This window comes from Arachis hypogaea, chromosome 2, assembly GCF_003086295.3.
Source record: "Arachis hypogaea cultivar Tifrunner chromosome 2, arahy.Tifrunner.gnm2.J5K5, whole genome shotgun sequence".
NCBI lineage: Eukaryota > Viridiplantae > Streptophyta > Magnoliopsida > Fabales > Fabaceae > Arachis > Arachis hypogaea.
Window position 1 is genome coordinate 94429523 of NC_092037.1, and position 20426 is coordinate 94449948.

The window sequence follows — 20426 nt, forward strand, 5'->3', positions numbered from 1 at the left end:
ACGTCGTTTTAAGGTTTCAACAAAACTAAAACGTTAAACCCTTCTCTTTTGATCACTTCATCTTATTCTCTACTAAATTTCAAAAAAAAAAACTCTTTTATGGGTGAAAAGAACTGAAGATTGCTCGAAAAGAAAGTGTTTGTAGTCATTTTAAATCCCTTTTCAACTTCTACGGTGCCGATACACATTTTGTAAAAACCAAAAGATAACCAGAAACACTTTCTCTTCCAACAACTTTCAATTTTTTTCATCCATGAAAGAGTTAGTTTTTTTTTTTTTAAGTTCAGTGAAAAAGGAGAAGACAAAGTGATAAAAAGGAGAGGTTTAATGTTTTAGTTTTGTTGAAATCCTAAAACGACATTGTTTAGTGCCTTCTTTAATATTAAAATGCTGCAACATCATTTTAATATGTCCAGTGTAACAAAAGTTGAGTCACGTCACAACGACATTAAATTCTAATAACAGAAAATACATAAAAACTATATAAATGTATTTTTTTGAATTTAAAAAACCAAACTGTAGTTAATTAAAAAAAAACAGATACTAAATTAATACAACTTATCAATTTCAGAAACTAAAGTGAAGCTTAACTTTGTAAAATACACTACTTTTGTTAATAGGTTAACCGTGAGCATAATTTAAACAAAATATTTATTTGAAGTCAAATTTTCTAAAACAATTTAATTTGTTTATTTAAAATAACATATTAATATTTGGAGTATAGAAAATCTATTATCATATAAGGTAATGATATAATATATTTGCTTGATAATTGAATTCCTGAAAGAAAAAATCAAAATGCATTATATACAAGTTTTACATATATAAATAATCTATTTAATAACTATTATTATATTAAAAATAAGAATATATATATATGTGTGTTTATTATTTTTATGTTTTAAATTAAAAATATTACTTTAATTTTAATAACATCTTTTAAAGACTATCAAAATTTTGTAGTCACTATAATTATTATAATAATATTCATCATATATATTAAAATCCAAAAGAAATAAAAAATAAAAATTTTCCAAACTTGATAAGCTCTAACTTAAATAAAATAAAAAATTATAAAAAAATGTACCCAAAAAATTATAAAACATATTTTGTCCTATATATGTGTGGTTGATGGGACCTTACCTTTGAATGGAAATGCTCACACGCGACCACGCTATCCAAACGCGAGTTACCTTTGCCTTTCAGGCTTATTTTCTTTTTTTCTTTTCTTTTTTTTTAATTTTCTCATTATTTTTCTTTTAACAGAGGCCAAGGGGACAGAAAAAGGTTACTGGGTTCTGGCTTTTCATAATTGTCGAATTTACTTTTTTACCCTCGATTTATTTCGAGGAGCCACGTGCAAAGCTAGTTGAAGATAGGGACCAAAGGGTAGTTTCGGAACAATAGCTGCTTTGGCCTGGTTTTCGAAACTGAATCTGACGATACTTGATAATGAAAGCTTTTTGAAGGTTTGAAAATATCGATGCAGATTTCGACGGCTAAGATTCTTTTTTGTTATTGCAAGAAGGAAATCGTGCGGATGAGATCTTTGGAACCTTTTCATTAAGTAGATTTTTTTGTTTTTTATTTTTATTTTTGGAATGTGTTGTACTTTCGTTAATATATGCTACAGTATTATTAACCTAACTCTTCCAGGAGATTTTTTTTAATAAAAAATTCTTATTCACATAATTTTATAACCATTTACCTTTTTTATTATATTTTTTCTTTTAATTATTTGTGATAAATTAACCAATCCCGCTACGTTATCAATAATATTTCTATCAATTTCTACCAATTCTTATTTATAATTATATTTAATAAAAATATCTTTGTGAATATGTCTAATAAAAATGTCTTTTTTATAACTGTGTCTATTGTCTAATGAAAATATTTTTATATATGTATTTTTTGAATGTATTTCTTCATACATGTATTTTTTTGTGATTCCTTATACATGTATTTAAAATATTATTATATTTAAAATATAATAATTAATTATTATTGCCAATAAATTAACAGATAATATATTAGTACTCTATATTTTTTTAAATTAATTATTTCTAATGTTGTCATAAACATTTAAACATCATCATTTTAATATAAAATTTATAAAATAAGAGTCATAGAATTAATCCCTAATCATTAATAGCTAAAATTATAATATCTACCAGAGTGAAACTCTAAATTAATCCCTAATCATTTTTATTTTGAATTAATCCGTTATTGATAAAATATTTTTTTAAAACATAATAATATTAAAATATTAAATTATCTAAAATTTTAAAAGACGAAAAAATGAATTTATTTCTTTATTTTAATTAGAGACTAATTTCTGCTAAAAGACCAAAGCCAATTTGTCAAAAGCTAATTTATCCAAAACAAAAATTGTTAAAGATCAATTTGAAGTATCACTCCATCTATAGTAGCAAATTCTTGAGAAAATTTATAGCAACTTTAATTTAAAATGGAATTGATATAATAATATATCGTGATTTTAAATATAATAATATAAGAATGTTGAGTTTGAAAAATTTAAAATATAACGATGATTAAACATTGTTTAAAATTAATTAATTGTAAAATTATTAAGTTGTTATTTTTATTTGTTGATTAATAATTTTGCTAATGTGCAAATTTGATTATTGGGATGAAAATATTATGGTAAAATGTGTTGAGGAAATTCAGCCTATAAAACAAAAATATTTCAAGTATTGTGGCTGAATTATTTCTTACAAATGTTAATTGGGTCAGAAAATTATGGAACAGCCTAAAATCTTTGTAGTAAAAGACCAATATTCTCATAATCCAAATTTGAAAAGAAAAAGAAAGGAAAGAGAAGTGGTTCGGTTACCCACTTTCTCTTTGTGTGGTATTTAAATTCAATTAACTTGGTTTAATTGTATTGATAACAGAAAAGAGAAAGTTTGCATTAATTTGATAGCTTTTAATACCTCACACGTTACTATGCATAAGGATGAGGAGTGGGTTTTAATTGATTTTAATTTCACTCATTACTTTCAAAAAAAAAATTTTTCAATCTCTTCCCTGCAGATGGAAGAAGCTATTAGAGGTAGAAGCAGAGAAGTTAGAAAGAAGTAAGCAGTCAAGGTGATTATGCCCCTTGCAAAAAGAAGATCTACAGTATGGCGTGACTAGGATTTTTGCCACTAAGGGCAAGATGTGGAGTAGAAACAATCCGTTTCAGTCAAAGAAAAAGATCTCTGAAGTGAAGTTTGTTTCTACTTTTGTTCATCCATCATAGAAGGTAGCTACAGAGGCTACATGAAGGAAGAAGCAAAAATGGAATAAATAGAGCTGTTAAGGATCAAGAGTTCATGAAGGGTCAGAATTTTTTCTTGGGGACAAAGTCAAGATGGAAGACTCAGATTGATGAAGCTTGATGAGAAGGGATGAGAGAGAAGTACATGCATGTTGATTTGCTTTGGTTTTTTCCTCTCTCTTCTCTCTTTCCGAACCGGCCTTGATATTGAAGAAGAAGAAAGTGGCTTGGTTGAATTGTTTCAACCTTGGAAACTTCCCCTTCTGTAATAAGGGTGAACGGCCAAGACTTGAAGCAATGAGAGTAAGCACAAAGTTCTCATAGCTACCCAAAGTTAACGAAAGTTATTCTCATTCAATGTGTTACATTTTGTTTTTCTTTTCTTTAGTTTTGTCTGTATAAGTCTCATGGTGAAAAGGCAAACAGTGTGAGGTTTGAAAGAAAAAGCCAGTGAGAGGTAAAAGGCAGAGGGTACAAAATGAAAAAAAAAAGTCATAGGTGTCCTAGAGGTCCTTTGTACATCTATGTGTTGTGTATCATGATTCTATGGGAATTCCTTGCAAGTTGGGTTAGCACTTGGCAGTTGAAAGCTTGATAGGTGACCAAGTCAAGTTCAGTTTTGGGGATAGATTCTGGACTTGTCCTAGATAGGAATGGTAGTTCCTAGGAAAAAATTGGAGTATGTAATCAGTTGATTATAATGAAATTCCATCATTATTGTGATGGAGACTGAGCGTAGGCTGCATTGCTCTTAGCAACTGAACCAGAATACTTCTTAGTGTGATTCTCTCTTTCTCTTCTACTCCATTTCTGTTTCTGTTGCTAATGAGACAAAATTAAAAAATATCTCCTAACTGGTTACGAGACAAAAAAAAATTTCACTTGACTAGTGATGAGACAAAAAATCTTGTTATCATAAAGTATAATAAGAGATGTTCAAGGTCCGGTCTTATCCGGTTCAAAATCCGACTTGGGGTCTAAAGGATTTTTTTTAAGTTTGAGTTTTTTTTTTTATTATTATTATTATTATTTGGATAAAACGACTGAAATTCTAATTTAATTTTAATGTTTAAAACATTAAATTTGATTTCAAATATTTTTTTATCTTATTTTTTAAGATTTTAAAAATCAAATTAGTCATCAAATTAACAGAGTTAGAAATTTAAAGATTTAACCAAAGTTCAATTATTAAACCGAATATAATAAAATAATATATTTATATATAAATAAATATTTTAAAAAAATAAATTTTTTTATTTTATTATTTTAAACCGGTTAATTACTAAAAAATATACGGATTCAATCAATTTTTTCAATTTCTTGACTGGTTCATGACCAATTAGGGTTTTATTTAAACTGGACTAGTTTAATGACTAGTTTTCGATTTATTCAGTTAAACCAACCAGTTCAATCTAGAGTCCAGAACTGAGTTTGATTCTCTTGTTGAAATTACAACTTTTATTTCAAAATTTTCTCTTTATTAGTATTTTTCTTTCTTATTATTCCTTTGTCAATTTCACTATCAAATTGCTATAATTATCATGATGACCATCACAATTACGATAGTTACAATTTTCTAAAACTAATAATGGAAAAAATATATACTTTTAGAAAAATATTTTTTTTTTAATTTTGACCAGCATTAAAATAAGATGAAATAAAAAATTTGAAACAAAAATAAACCGCAAAAATAAAATTAGGACCTAATTCAAATATTAAAGCCCAAAACAATATGTTATTGTTGTTATTATTATTGATATTGGTTGTTCTTCATTCATGAAGGGATTCCGTGCACAGGTGGGAGATGATGGTACTCAGCTTTAGAAAGAATGGGAAGCAAAGCATCTTCTTCATTCAAGATATTTAGAATCTTCTGTACTTTTTTTTTTTTTGGGTGTCCTACAGTGTCCCCAACCCGATAAGTCAATGACTAATTTATCGCAGATTTGAACTCCATTTAAGAGTCACGAGTGAATTGACTACTCGACCAACCCAGACTAATTTATCGCAGATTTGAGCTCCATTTAAGAGTCATGACTAAACTGACTACTCGACCAACCCAAGTTGATTTAAGCCTTCTAAACTTATATACCTTTGAAGAGGGCCAAAAGTATGGTAGTAAGATGAATTCCTAATTTCCCATAGATTTATACTTTTATAAATGATCACCTAAAAAGTGAATTTTTCATTAGAGGAACAAATCAATCTTCAAATCCCTCCAATTCAATAAGATCCATGTTTATCTCACTTATTAAGGTTCCTTTGATACCTTTCTCTTTAGTTAAGGTGCTTGCAAATCTTTATTGTTACGTTTTAATGTTACTCCCTAATGTTTATAATAATTCACTTTCAACTTTTTGACACATCACAAAAATAAATGTATCAACACAAAAATAACCTTTTTCCGCCTTTTTTTGCAACATGAAATTTAACTTCATAAATTGTAATATCTATATGAAGAACCATTATTGATTTCATCATGTTTAAATTAAATTTTAATATGAAAGTATGAATCCAATGCACAAGCCACAGTTCCAGAATTAAAAAATGCTCTTGGCTTTTTGTGTGTCTACATTTCTTAATCACTAACTACCTCATGCAATATTTATTTCAAACTTGCATCATTTGATTATGACAAAGTGAAAGACAACACTACTAATTACTTAGAGTCAACAAGACTTGAATTTGGCATAACATTTTCTAATTATACTAGTAGTCATCAAAATCAAGCAACTAAACTAAAGCATGGTGATAAACAGAGAGGCAACATTAGCATTGTTCCTTACAAACAAAGCAATTTGCTTTGTGATCAAGTTAACAAAGGAACAATGGAGATAGAAATTAAACCACAGAGAGTCAATTAATTACTAGATGGAAGTGGGAAAGTCATGATTAATTAATAATAATACCCACAATTAAAGAGACATACTAGTAATAAAAACAGTAGAATGAACCCATCTTAGTTAAGAAAACATATGGGCATGATTGATCAATAATCCTAGATTAAATTACACAAACAATTACATAAATTGCAGTAGTAAGTTCTGAAGCACCTTCAAGAATCATGTGGTTAATTAAGTGCTTTTGTTGTTGCATGGTTTAGCATCTCCAACTCGAAATGGAGACCAGGTCTTTTCGCTGCCAGCATAGAACAAGAGAGGAATGGTTTCTCTCGACCTGAAACCCTCGCACCGGCGCACGCTGCACCAGACATTCTGCTTGAGCTTCTGTGAAGTTACTGAATGTGAATGATGAGAATCCAGATTGAACAAAGAGGTTCCTCCAATGAGGTAGCTTCTCTTGTGAATGGTAATGGTGGTGACCTGTGATCACATTCCTAATGGATGGTTGGATGAAATGCTTCTCGATCTTTTGGAGGACGTCGAGGTTCACATTCACGGCGTCAAGCGATTCGAGCAAGGCTGAGTAATATTGAAGAACATGGACTACTTTGGTTGGAAGTGGCACATCGATTCGGTCACAATTCCGGTCCAAAGTAACCACCACTTTTGGCCTAAGCTGCTTGACAAAATGAAGGACCGATGGAACCAGCGACGGATGATGAGTGAAACAAGAAAGCGGCATATTTACAGCAACTGCCTCGCTATCGAAGAACTGACTTGCCAGTGGAAAGGAAGAGGAGCTCAATGATTCAATGTTCAAGATATTGAGCTCGAATGATAAGTTGATGTCTTTTGCATACTGACTTAAATTCTCTCTTGTGAAATTCAGCTCAACCTCGTCACAATTCGAAGGCGAAACTATGGCAGTAACTTTAAGAGAAGACGCATTGCTATTTCTCAAGGCAAGCTCTTGCATAAAGGAAGACCACTGCACTCCAAACCCAATATCAAAGTCAATAATGTGAATTCGATCGAAACGTTCTACAGCTTCAATGAGGACTTGATTGGAAGTGAAGTTTGCAAACTGGAGAACAGGTGAGATCTCTGAGAATGATTTGTAAGCTCCAATCTTGAATATGAAGCCGATGGGCGAGAAAGGCATGAAATTGGGAATGTTTGAATGGAGCAGTAGTTGCAATGCCTCCTTCATGTAGAGAGCAGCCCTCTGAAAAGGCTTGCCAATGGGGGAGAGCTGGTGATTGAGCCGCGCCAATATCCCTTGCGCAAGAACCGGATTACCAGCTTCTATCAGCTCAGCAGTCTTGTATAGCTGATCAAACATAGTCTGCTGAAGCTGGTTGCTTGCCTCGTCTCCGGCTGAACTCACCTTCTGCTGATGCTGCAGATGATGAGGAAACAATGGAAGCTGCACCTGTTGCTGCCTCCTGGCGAATTGCTCCTGCCCCGAATCCAAAAGGGGTAATCTCGGCACCTGATAATTGTGCCCGACCGCCGCACGCTTCGCCGGTTGCTGAGAGTAAACAATATGCTGCTCTTGCATTTGGGGGTATGTCAATGGCACAAAGAATGAAGGATTCTCTGAAAACTGAACTTGATTATGATTCATCATAAACTGAGGGTTGATAACCTGAGGCTTCTCATCCACGGTTCCAAACACAGGCTGCTGAAAGCCAAACACACCCGAAGTCGGAGCCGCGGACACCAACATAGGATTGTTACCGGAAGCAAACATGGGTTCAGAAACACCACAACCATTCTTTGCATTGTGACTCTCCATATTCTCAGCCCCAAGGAATGGGAAAGCAGGGTAATTCCCAGGCATAGAAGGGTCCATAACCAATCCTCCTTGCTCCACAACACCAAACCCTGAAGAACCGAAATCAACATTACGAGAGCCAGTTTGCAAGAGCTTGGTCAAACCAGCAGAAGGGTCCTCAACATCACCCATGATTAGCCTCAGAATGGACTGATCTTGACCCTCCCAGTCATCCATCATTCTTGCCCCACCACATTTCTCCATGGATCCTTCTGGAGGAGGAGGAGGATTCTCTGAGGTTAGTGCTGCAGCAGAGGCTGAGCAGCCACCACCAGCAGCACTACCTTTGCTTGTGCTGTTGTTGCTGCTACCAAGAGAAGAGGACATTGTGCAGGTGGATGAAGGAGGGCTTTGGCTTCTTCTTGAGTCAAGAACAGATGTGAGCTCAGTGCAACCCACATAGCCTTTATTCTCTTCTTCTACTTCTTCTTCTTCTTCTTCTTCCCTTCTCCTCCACTTTCCTTCTTGTGATGGTGGTGGTGGCTGATGGATACTATGATTATTAACAAGTTGCTGTTGATGGTGAAGCAGTGAGAACAGATCTGTTGCAGAACAATAAGAAGAAGAGAAATCCAACACTCCCTTCCCTTGAAATTCCTCAGAAGGAAAGGGCATCGCCTTCATTTAACAAACCTGGCAACAACAACAACAAGAACCCACGAAACCACCCACACAAAAGACTCCAGCTTTATTCAAAGTTTGAACCTTTTGCCTCCACAACACCACCCCACAAAAGAAAACGCGGCAATGGGGCTTGGTTTCACAAATCCACAACCAAGGCCTGGAAATTAGGCTGGGACATAAGAGGGTGGAGGGAAAGATGAGTTTTTGTTTTTGGTTTTGGATTGGAAGAAGAAGCTCTGGATTTTTGGTGGGGTATTGTAAATATAAATTGCTGATGGAAACACTAAAACAATCCCATGGTGTTGGGGGAAACAATAATTAATAGAGAAAGAGAAAGAGAAAGAAAAACTTGGGCACCTCTCTAATAAAGCTTGTTGTTTTGTGGTTGCAGCTGGTTGCGTGGGTCGTTATTAAGCTCGAAATAGCTGCAGTGATGGGTGAAAGCCATGAATGTGATTCTTTGTTGCTTCTTGTGCGTTTTTTTTTTTTTTGTGTTGTTTGTGTTTTTCTGGGATGGGATGCGTGCAGTGTATAAAAGTGGTAAAGTGCGCGCTCTCTCTCTCCTTTCACTATTGCTATTTTTTTTATACTCCCTCCATTTTATAATAAATATATATATTATTGTTTTTATCTTTATAAAATATTAAATTTCAATTAATATAATTAGTATTGCACGTGTTATATTTTCCAAAGTTATATGTTATATTTTGAATTCTTTATTTTTATATAATTTTAAGCACATAAAAAATAATAAAATTAAATATTAAGAATAAATAAATATTTTATCTTATTATTTATAAATGATAATAAAATGTTTAGTATTTAAATTTGTATTTTTTGTTTAAGCTGGTGTGCATACGTAGTTTTCTCTCTGCTCGGTGGGGTAGCTGTCACTTCAGTGGGTTTTCCACCTTCGCACATGCGGCGCGTGTAATCACATCCATCTCCTTCTTGAAGCCTAGTCCACTTTTCAAGAGTTGCTCGATATCTTATTCTTAAGTGTGTTTTGACGTGATGATAGTGTGTTTTTTTATTAGAAGATAATTTTTATTGATTGAACGAAAAAAATTATTAAGATAGGCTGAAAAAAAAAACTAAAGTAATATTGAAAATGGAACATCATACTAAATTACATAAATTAGCATATTAATAATCTAATATGGAGAAGGAAACTAAAATAATTACAAGAACAATGCTAAAGAAATAAGAAAAATCAAATTCAAACAACATTGTGAATTTAATCAATTTATTTTTCACATGATGTTGCAAGTTTTAACATATTATGGAAATTAAAGAGAAAATCTTGTTTATTTTCAGACACAAAATCATTTCACATTATATGATGAATAAAATTTATTAATTTTAGTTAATATTTAATTAATATTTTAAATTTTAAGTATTAAATTATAAATTATAAATCCTAATAATATAAATATAAGGTAGAGAGTGACAGTGAGTGGAGAGGAACAAACAGAGGCAAGCTAAAACAAAGAAGCGATGAGCGACAGCGGCAAACAAAGTCAAGCAAATAAGGTTGAGGGTAATAACAAACTAGAGACAACCCAAGACATACACAAAAAAGAGAAATGGCGACGACGATAGCGAATTTGCGGTGAGCATAGACAAGTGCGCACAAAGTAAATCACCAGCGTAAACTTCAAGAGGAGAAGGTGACAGTAATGATGACAAAGACGAAGAAGAAGAGGCGACATTGACAATGATAGAGAAAAAGAAGAAGAAGAATTGTTGCGATAGAAGAAGAGACGAGACGACGTAAAAAAGGTGCGAGGAGAGAGGAAGAAGAGAGGTAGATGGCTTTACGGAGGTGGAGACACATCGACCAGATTGGCAGATTTGAGGGAGGACGAAAGTAAGGGATTAAGGCAAAGAGGAAAAAGAAGGGGAGGAGTGGTGGAAGAGAACAAACACCTCAAAAAGAAAAGTCCTAATTTGAAAGGAGTAGAATGAGAATTTTAAGAGTCGAATGAGGGTATTTTTTTTAAAAAAATATTATTAAAATTTCAATCTCTATTTTTAGAAATTTAAGTCACATGTGTCCCATTTTTTAGAGATAGTGAAACGATTGAATTTCGTGTTTCAAAACTAAAATTTTAATTTTAATCTTTGGCTAATAAATACAAATTTTTTAGTGTTAGAATTTTTTAATTGGTGAAATTACTAAAAAACCCTATGTTAGAAATAAAGTAAGATTATTTAAGAAATTTCAAATATTTGAAAAATTATCGGGGATGGGGCGGGGATCTCCGCTCGGGTCCCGCGCCTGTCTCGGAAAAATTTTGCTCTTCATCCCCATTTCCACGAAAAATATTCTCTACTATCGGGACCCCATTTGGGGCGATCCCCGCGGAAATCCTCGCCTTCTGAAAATTTTTGACACTTTAGTCTCAGTCTAATCTTTGAAAACAAACACATCTTTATAAATTACAAAAATATATTAGATTTGAATGCAAAAATATTTTTTATATTGAATTCTAATATGGAAGAGCATAAATTCTGATTTTAATAAATAAAAATAAAGATAAACATTTTATTTTTTATATTGACAAAATAAGTGTCGCAATATGTGATATATTTTTTTTGAATAAATCTAAAAATATTCCTATAAGACAACAAAATTTATTTTTTTTATTAATATTTGATAAATCTAAATATTAAAAACTAAATTTTAAATACTAAATTTTAAATTTTAATAATATAAAAATAAATAATTAATTAAAAATATTGGCTACTAGTATCAAAAAACATTAATCTCCTGACATTTCTCCAAATGTAAACCCATTTTTTATCTGGAAGTTCTTCCATAGACCTTGATGCATACTCAAATCTCTCCAGAACTTGAAAGATATGCATGCAGAAGAATCATACCATCCACAAAGGGGCAATAAAAAAAAATCACAAAAAGGGGGAGTAACACCGTAAAGGGATTATCGGAACATGAACAAATAGAAAATAATATACCAACAGAAATCAGAAATAAAAAGAAGAGGAGAAGAAAAATTATTATTTTTTATTATTTGTCTGAAATAAAAATTTAAAAAAAAATAGTGCAAAAATAAAATGAGTGTGGTCTACTAAATATTTTCCTTCAAATTAGATGGAAAAGTGCAAGGGAAATATTGTTATTTTGCTACAATTCAATATTATTCTCTCTTTTTCTAAACACAATTAACCCAAATCCTTCCTCTTTTTATTCTATTAATGTATTTTTTTCCTTTTATAACTTTATATATTATTTTTTTCTTTTTTATTTTATATTCATCCAAATATATCTAGAAAAATTAAAAATCTATTCAACTTTTTTTTCTCTTTTTTTTCCCTTTTATTTCCTTTCTCTTCACTCCTCTTCTTCCAACCAAACAAAATCTTAAAAAGAAACATAAAAAGAAAAAATTGATTAATATATTGTCAGATTAAATAAGTCTTTTTTTTTTAAATTTCATTGGAATATTATAAGAGAATAATAAGGTAGATCTTTCAAGTTCTATTCATGAAGGTATTAATACTATTGTGTTATATTGCCTAATGAATATTTAGTCTTACAAATTTTGGCACCGTTTAAGTTTGATAGAAGTGATATTTTAAATTAACTTCTAAATTATTTATTTATGGATAAATTAATTTCTAATAAAAATGATAAATTAGTTCTTGATACTTTATAATGTTAGAAAAATTACTTTTTAATAAAATAAAATGATAAATTGTTTAGTATCTTTTAGGATATAAAATAATTTCATCAATCAATCATATTATTTTTGAAAAATATAAAATTAATTTGTCTCTTTTTTAAATTAGAGCTTATTTAATTTTTTATTTTATTAGAAACCAATTTACTAATTTTTTTTAAAATATCAAAGATCATTTTATTAAATTCTTTTTATTAAAATGAATTTATACAAAAACAAAAAGTGTTGAAAATCAACGTAAACTATCTCTTTTTCTTTTGATCGGGATTCTTTAGAAAGCTTACATCATGTTATATTATGTGGATCAGATTTGGTTGCATGGAATAGAATAAAGCAACCTTTCATATCATATCAAGTTCAGAAACTAAGATCGGGAGATATGAGATATATAATTATATTATATATTTTTTTATCAAATTAAATTTTTTAAACAAATATGATCATAATATATTATTAAAGTTTTTGTGACTAAGATTCTAAAATTTGATTTTCGTTATTCAAAAAAAAATAACATAAGATAAACTAAAAAAATAAACAAGAGAAAAAAACTTATAAATAATCACGTTTCAAATTAAAAAAAAAAAAAAACTTGTATGAGATGGTATATTATTAAAAATATAATTATTTATAAATTTTTTTCTATCACTTTAAATTATTGCTAATATCTTGGTGAACAATAATACTAAATTTGGAAATGATAATATCACTTCAATTCTAATATTTTTTCTATGTGATAATTACATAAATTTTTGTTTCTTGCCAAGTTCAACTATCTTGAATTGGATCTTCACTCTGCGAGTGACAAAATTATTCTGTCACAGGCATCTTTAATTACCATAGTAATGAATTATATTTTTATTTTTTGGCAAACGTATGAATTTGAATTTTACATTTACTAGATGTCTCTATAAAAATAGCAGTTATCAGACAGTTTTTCCAACAAATAAGTACAATTATTTTTAGTAATAACAATTAAATGCAATGCAAAGTCACTTTCAATCTTTTCTTGACAAAGAAGTATTACTTGCTGCAGCAATTGAAATTTTTATTGCTGGATAAAATCTTATTTCAAAACCAAATAGAGATAACCCAGATAAGTAATTAATAAGGCAATATATAATACTAAAAGTGGTTAAAGAAATTAACGGTACTACTTAACACCAAAAAGCATGGAGTCCATTATTAAATATGTTTTTACCATAATAATATTTTTTATACATTCTTGACATTGATATAAAAATATAGTTATTATTAATTAATTTAGATATTTAAATAATTTTTAAAATCTATAAAAACGAATAAAATATGTATTAATTATTGAAAAAATATTAGTATTAAAAATAGTGTATATCTATTATAAAAGATATACATAATAAAATTGTATTTGTTAGTAAGAAGTATCATGATATTAGTTCTCTAAAAAATTTTAGTAAAATTATGAAAAAATAAGAAAAGAAAATATGAAGAATTTTTATTGCATGTTAATGTTGTGGTATCTTATGAGAGAATAATGTTATCTATTTATACTAATTATTAAACTGATTTTAAATTTTAAAATAAGCTAAAACAATCAGAATTTGTAGATAATTCTGTTAGAGAAAGATAAGTATAACTAACTTAAAAAATATAAGTATAACAAATAAAAATAAAATAAGAATTTAATATGTCCCACAAGCTGATGGATGAAAGATGTCAATAATCCACAACTTGGATAAGTTCCGATAAAATGGTTGAGAAAGACACGTGCGGCATGGTGATGCAGAAACATAGAAGGAGATGCTGTGCTGAGGAAGAAAGAGCAAGCAGCGATCTTTAGAGAGCGCATAGAGCGATAAAAGTGATCTTCATAGGACGCGTAGAGCGCGATAAGAATGATCTTTTCTATGTGATAAGAGAGGGCGTGTAGAGCACGATAAGAGAGAAGGCACGTAAAGCGTAATGAGAGAGTTCTTCAGAAGGCGTGTAGAGCGCAATAAAAGTGCAGACGAAATTGTCGAAAAAAAGAAGCACAGGTAAGAAAAAAAACTGCCAAAGAAAAAGAAGCGCAGACGGAGCTGGAAAAAATAAGGGCAGACGGAACTGTCAAAAAAAGGCACAAACAAAACTGTGAGAAGGGAGCGCAGACAGAACTGCCAGCAGGGGCGCAGATGGAGCTGCGGGAAGGAGGCGCAGACGTAATTGACGGAAGGAGGGCGTAGATGGAATTGCTGGAAGGAAGCGTAATCATTTAGGTTCATTCGAATCGGAATGATAAGATGAAAATGATGGATTATTTGGTGAGGTGAGAAAGTATCAAATCTGTAGGAAGAACGAAATTATGTTTATATAGTGATTTATCACTGGAAAGAAGATGGTTTATATATCCTCCTCAAGAAGGATACCATGATTCGGATACCATAATAAAACTATGAAAGAATAAGAAAAAAATGAAGAATTTTTATTGTGTGTTGTTGTGGTATCTTATGATGAGAGAACAATGCTACCTATTTATACTAATGACTAAATTGATTTTGAATTTTAAAATAAGCTAAAACAACTAAAATCTCTAGATAATTCTGTTAGAGAAAGATAAGCGTAACTAACTTAGAAAAAGATAAACATAACAAATTTTGTTTTTAGAAGAAGAAGATAAGATAACAAATAAAAATAAAATAAGAATTTAATAAATTTAAACTGATAAAAAGAAGTAACATGAATAATTATATGTCTAATATCTTCTTCAAGCAAGAGCCTCGTTTTGAATTTGTTTAATTTTTTCATAGACTTTTTTTTTCTCTTTTTATTTGTTTTGTATTATTTTTTTATTTTTGGGATTTACAAAAAATCAAACTCTAAACATTTTAAATATAGAGCATTCATATCATGTCATGATATTATTTTTTGAAAAATTTAAATTAATAAAATAATATAATATAAATAGTTATATCTCTAATAAAAAAAATGGCTACCAAAATTATATTTTATAGTTGTGACTAATCTTCTATTGACTTCTAAGGCACACATTTAATCAAATCCAAAGGTGCATGAGTTTTAGAAGCTAAATTCTAAGGCACACATTTAATCAAATCCAAAGGTGCATGAGTTTTAGAAGCTGAATTCATATATAGGTTTAATATCATTTTAAATTACTGACATTACAAAAAGTTCATTTATTATTGTCAGTTTTACTATTAAATTTTAGATGGGACATTCTTATCAAAGTTTATCGTTATATTTTTTGAAGAATTACTATAATAATTTGGACGGCAACATCGAATTTAATAGCCTATTTTAAAATTTGATGGTAATTTTTTGGGCAAATATGAAGTTTAATAGCGTCAATATTACTGTTGAATTTTGTGACAAAAAATCCATCAATAACACCAAAAAATAAAAGGCATCATTTTGGTAACTATTAACTCATTACCATCAAATTTTTTTGTCAATAAATCTGACGATAATTTTGGAATAAACTTGAAATACAAACCCTTTCGCCCTCAATTTTGCGAATCCCCTTTCTCTTTCTTCTCCTCTTCTCTCTTCTTCTCCTACATTTAAATATGCTTAGCTAAATTTATCTTTATTTTTTAGTTAACTGTCACTCTTTTAATATACTTATCCAATATATACAGACAAAGTTGTTAGAGCGTCCTGTTTCTTTGGTGGATGTATTCAAGCAAACCCACACGGTCAACAAGAGGTTTATTGATTAGTGGTCTGCGAACTTTTTATAGAATTCAATGATATACTATTATATCTATACTTATATTGATATTAGGGATAGAAATAGGTCAGACGGTCTGTCAAGAGCCTGCAGCCTAGCCTGTATTTGGTCTGGCCTGACCTGACCTGTTATAAAATAGGCACAAGCTCAGGCCTTTGTAAAAGCTTTAATATGTTAGTAGGCCAGGTTCAGGCTCGCTAATTAGCGTTATTGGCCTGTCAGGCCTGCCTGACCTATTAAAACATAATTAAATATATAAATTATTTTTTTATTATTATTACAATTATTAGATATTTTAAATTTATTATATTTTATTATAAATATTTTTGTATATTTTAAATACTTTAAAAGTTTAAAAATTCTTATAAATATTAAATATGATATATTACTTATAAATATTTTTATTCAAAAAATAATTTTTTAAAATAATATTTTTTTTGTAAAAAAAAATTTATCAGGCCTTCTAACAGGCTACAGGCCAGGCTAGACGGAATAACAGACTAGGTGTAGTACTTTGAAAAAAGTCTATAACAGGTTACAAGCCAAACCTAGGCCAATTAATTACATAATAGGCCAAGCTTGTTAAGAGTAAAGTCTGGCCTGGCCTGACCTATTTTCACCCATAATTGACATGTACATTAAATGTGTTAGGATTTATAGATCCAAAACTGAGGCCACGATGCAACAATCTCAACAGATAACAGACGATGACAATGCCTCAAGTCGTCGAATGCATCTGTGGTGGATCCTAATGTCGTGTGGTGTCAGACTGCATTCGAGCCGTACAAGAACCACATCTTCGGAGTGGAGTCATTCTTCGCTAGTAACTTGTGCACGTCCACCTTCAGGGCATCTTCCACCTCGGCCACCAGCTCTATAGATCAGTAGGACGTAGATTTGCGTGAGCAGGTCTACAACTTAACCCAAATCCTGTAGGAATAGGTTCAACAACTTCATGTAACTGGGAAAAGGTACAATGAATTCCTTGCACGCATGGCAGAAAAGATGCTCGGGAGGAAGAGATGGAGTCCTTGAGGTAGGAGCTTAAGTAGGAGCTAGAGCAAATACAACACATGCGGTAGTAGATGGATGTCTACTATGAGCAAATGCGCACGAGGATAAAGTGCCAGATGCGACTCCTCCTTATCTGCACTTTTACCAGCACAGACACTGGCACCCCCAATGTCCCCGCATCAGTAATAGCAGCGAGAGATCAATAGGAGGAGGACGACGACAATTACGAGGACCTATAGGCTTTGCTTTTGTATAGTTTGACATTACTATCTTGTATTTTGTTGACGAGATTACTTTATTCTATTTTTAGCGGTTGTTATTTCAGATTATATTGTAGTTTTTTATTTTAATGATATATATTTAATTTTTATTAATTTTCAATTTGAATGTTAGTTATCATAATATTATTTAGTTTTTCTCAGGTTATAATGATGATAATATAAATAAAATATTAAATAAAAATTAATTTTTTATTAAAATATTACTGTCAGATTTTGTTGAAAATAAATCCGATGGTATCATTTAGATTTTTTATTAAATAATATTGCCGTTGAAATTTTTGATAGAAATTTTCGACAATAATTAAGGTGTCAAAAAATAAAATGGCGCTAATGTTACTGTCGAATATTTTTCCAACAGTAGTTATAAATTAAAATGGCCATTCTAAAAGCAATTATTATTATAATTAACGTTATATTCCTAAAATTTATTGGTAAATAATTATCGACAATATATTATCAGATTCGGTTTGACAATAAATTCGATGATAAACAATTTTTTAAAGAATTTTGCCTATAAATTTGATAATTTTATATTTTATTTTATTGTGATTTCATTATTTAGTATATTTAAAGTTAGTATATGATTTTGTCAATAAGTTATAACTCAAATAGCATAATTTTTCTATACTTACACCTAAGAGGTCTTATCTTTGCTAAAAAAAAGTTAGTATATGATTTTATTTTATGGTATATATATATGTTATTTCGTGTTCTTATTTTATCTCTAAGTTATGTTGGTTACTTCCCTCTTTTTCTTTAAAAGAAAAACAGTATTATTGGATCTAAAAAATAATTTGAATACGGGTGAATAACTAAAATGATATATGAAAATATTTAGAAAAATAATTTTAAATATATAAAAATTGTTTATCAAATATAAAAGTTATTTGCTATTTATAAATTTGTTTTGTTATTTTTATTACATTTTTTTTGTTTTTAAAATTCATTTATTGTTTGTAATTTTTAAATTATTTTTATGAGTAATATAAAATTTTTAAGTAACAATTTGATATTTTTGTTTGAATATACTTATCTCTGAGAATTTAATGATCCTAAGAAAATACAAAATAATTTTTATATGAAAAAAACTAATGGCCTCTAATAATGGTTGTGTGTGTGTGAAATGATCAAATAACTCTAAATCTTTTAGCAAAGTATGAGCTGAATCTTCTTATTCTTTGTTAGCATATGTGTTGTCATCATATCTTTATTTTTCTTATCCACACTCTTATTGTGGATGGTGCTTGCATTGTTTTTGCTATAGTTCCTTTCTTAGTTTCTTTTTCCCCTTTATATAAAAATTTCATTGATCTTCAAGAATGGTAATTGGTAAATGATGAACTTCCGTTTGCGACATTATGAATATTATTTGAGAAACTATAAAAAAATTATTATATAATAACTAAGTAGATAGCTACTTACTAGTCGTTCAATAATGTACATATTAGGCTAAATAATAGTAGTCATTAATTATTATTGTTAAAAATTTTGTTGATGAGCTATATTTTGTTGGCCAACCGTAAAAAGCTCTCGACTACCGAAGAGATTTCGGAGAGGAATCAAGTAAGAGAACATAAGATGAGAAAACACCACATCCAACTCAAAACTTTAAGGTGTCAAGTTAATAGGTCTCTCATCTTATAAACTCCCCACTCTTCCTTACTTTCTTTAATGTAGGACTAACTTTAACACTCCTCACACTTACAACACTAATATATCTGTCCTTCTAATATTATATTGATCTTAGACGGTTATAAGATATATATATATATATATATATATATATATATATATATATATATATATATAGTATTAGAACTATTATAATTATTAATAGGTTTAGTATTATTTAATTAAAGATGAATAAGTAGTTTTTACACAAAACGCATATTGATATGAAATTATTCTTATGTCTTTATTTAATAATTGAAAAGTTTAGAATAGATGTGACCTTTCAATTAATTAAATTACTTTTTCTATTAAAATTCAGAATACAAATAATAAATTTATCTATAAATAAACAAAATTAATTTTGTATTTATAAAAAAATAATGAAATTAGTATTTCCACCAATAATATACTTTGTAATGTTATCAAATAATCTACTTATAAATAAAATTAATATTTGGATATTATTTTCTTACACAAAAATCATCTATCATGAATACATGCAAAACTATTCTTATTCGTTTTTCTCATATATATTTGTCAATACTTTAAATTTGTATAGGTAACAATGATAATTTATTCTAATCACATGATTATTATATAATTCATATATATATAGTTCAATAATAACTAATTACAGTTGAGAGATGTTATTACCATGAAAGCACATGCAAATGCAACCATTGAAGATTGAATTAGCACAGAGGAGGAGTCAGGGTAGTTGTTCCCCTAGGCATGGCCAACTACTTAAATATTTGTGTTTAAAAACATTATTATACCACAGTGAGACACGGCTTAACATAAGCTAGCTAATTCTATTTTTAAACATAATTATATTAATAATGATGCATGCTATATATATTATTGTTCATTGTCTTATAGTGTCTATATATATTTTTTATTTCTTTATTACATGTGGTACATTGTTTGCAAACTATCAGTTTTAGAAAATTTTATAGAACTACAAGACCTTAATAAAATGGTAGAGACTTTTTCATTTAAAAGGTAGACCATTATATTATTGTATGTGAATTACCTTTATAAAGAAAAGAGAAAATTAAAAACCTTAAATAGTTCTCACAATTATTTTAAAAAATAATGAGTTATGTGATAAATTTTTTTTTTATTTTTTATTTTTATTTTTGTGAGACTAATTAGCACTTCTATTAATATTTTTTGTGTGTATATATTAGTGGAATTAATTTATATAACATGTTAAATTATTGATTTATCCGTTAAGAGTTAATTAGGATTTACAATTTTTTGTTGTAAAGAGTCTTGTCTTTCAAGAATAATTGTCAAGGTCATTTAGTTATTTATTTTTATCTTTTGTTATTTTTTTAAATACATTGACTAATTTTATTATATAAAATTAAGAAATATTAGTGATTTTTAAATTATTTTTACTTATAAAAATTAAATAGAGAATATATTAATAATTAATGTGTCACGTAAGTATATACTGAAAA

At 29.4% G+C, this 20426-nt stretch overlaps 1 protein-coding gene across 1 annotated transcript; it reads right to left on the reverse strand.

The window, feature by feature from the left end:
* Nucleotides 1-6161: 6161 nt before the first annotated feature.
* On the reverse strand, nt 6162-9166 carry LOC112751993 (scarecrow-like protein 22). Its single transcript, XM_025801357.3, has one exon. It carries the CDS (start codon nt 8585-8587, stop codon nt 6383-6385), a length of 2205 nt encoding a protein of 734 aa, XP_025657142.1. The 5' UTR covers nt 8588-9166; the 3' UTR covers nt 6162-6382.
* Between the last annotated feature and the right edge of the window lie 11260 nt (nt 9167-20426).

Bases quoted from the DNA above. Each gene is read 5' to 3' on its own strand.
- LOC112751993 (XM_025801357.3), bottom strand. From the start codon at position 8,587: ATGAAGGCGATGCCCTTTCCTTCTGAGGAATTTCAAGGGAAGGGAGTG.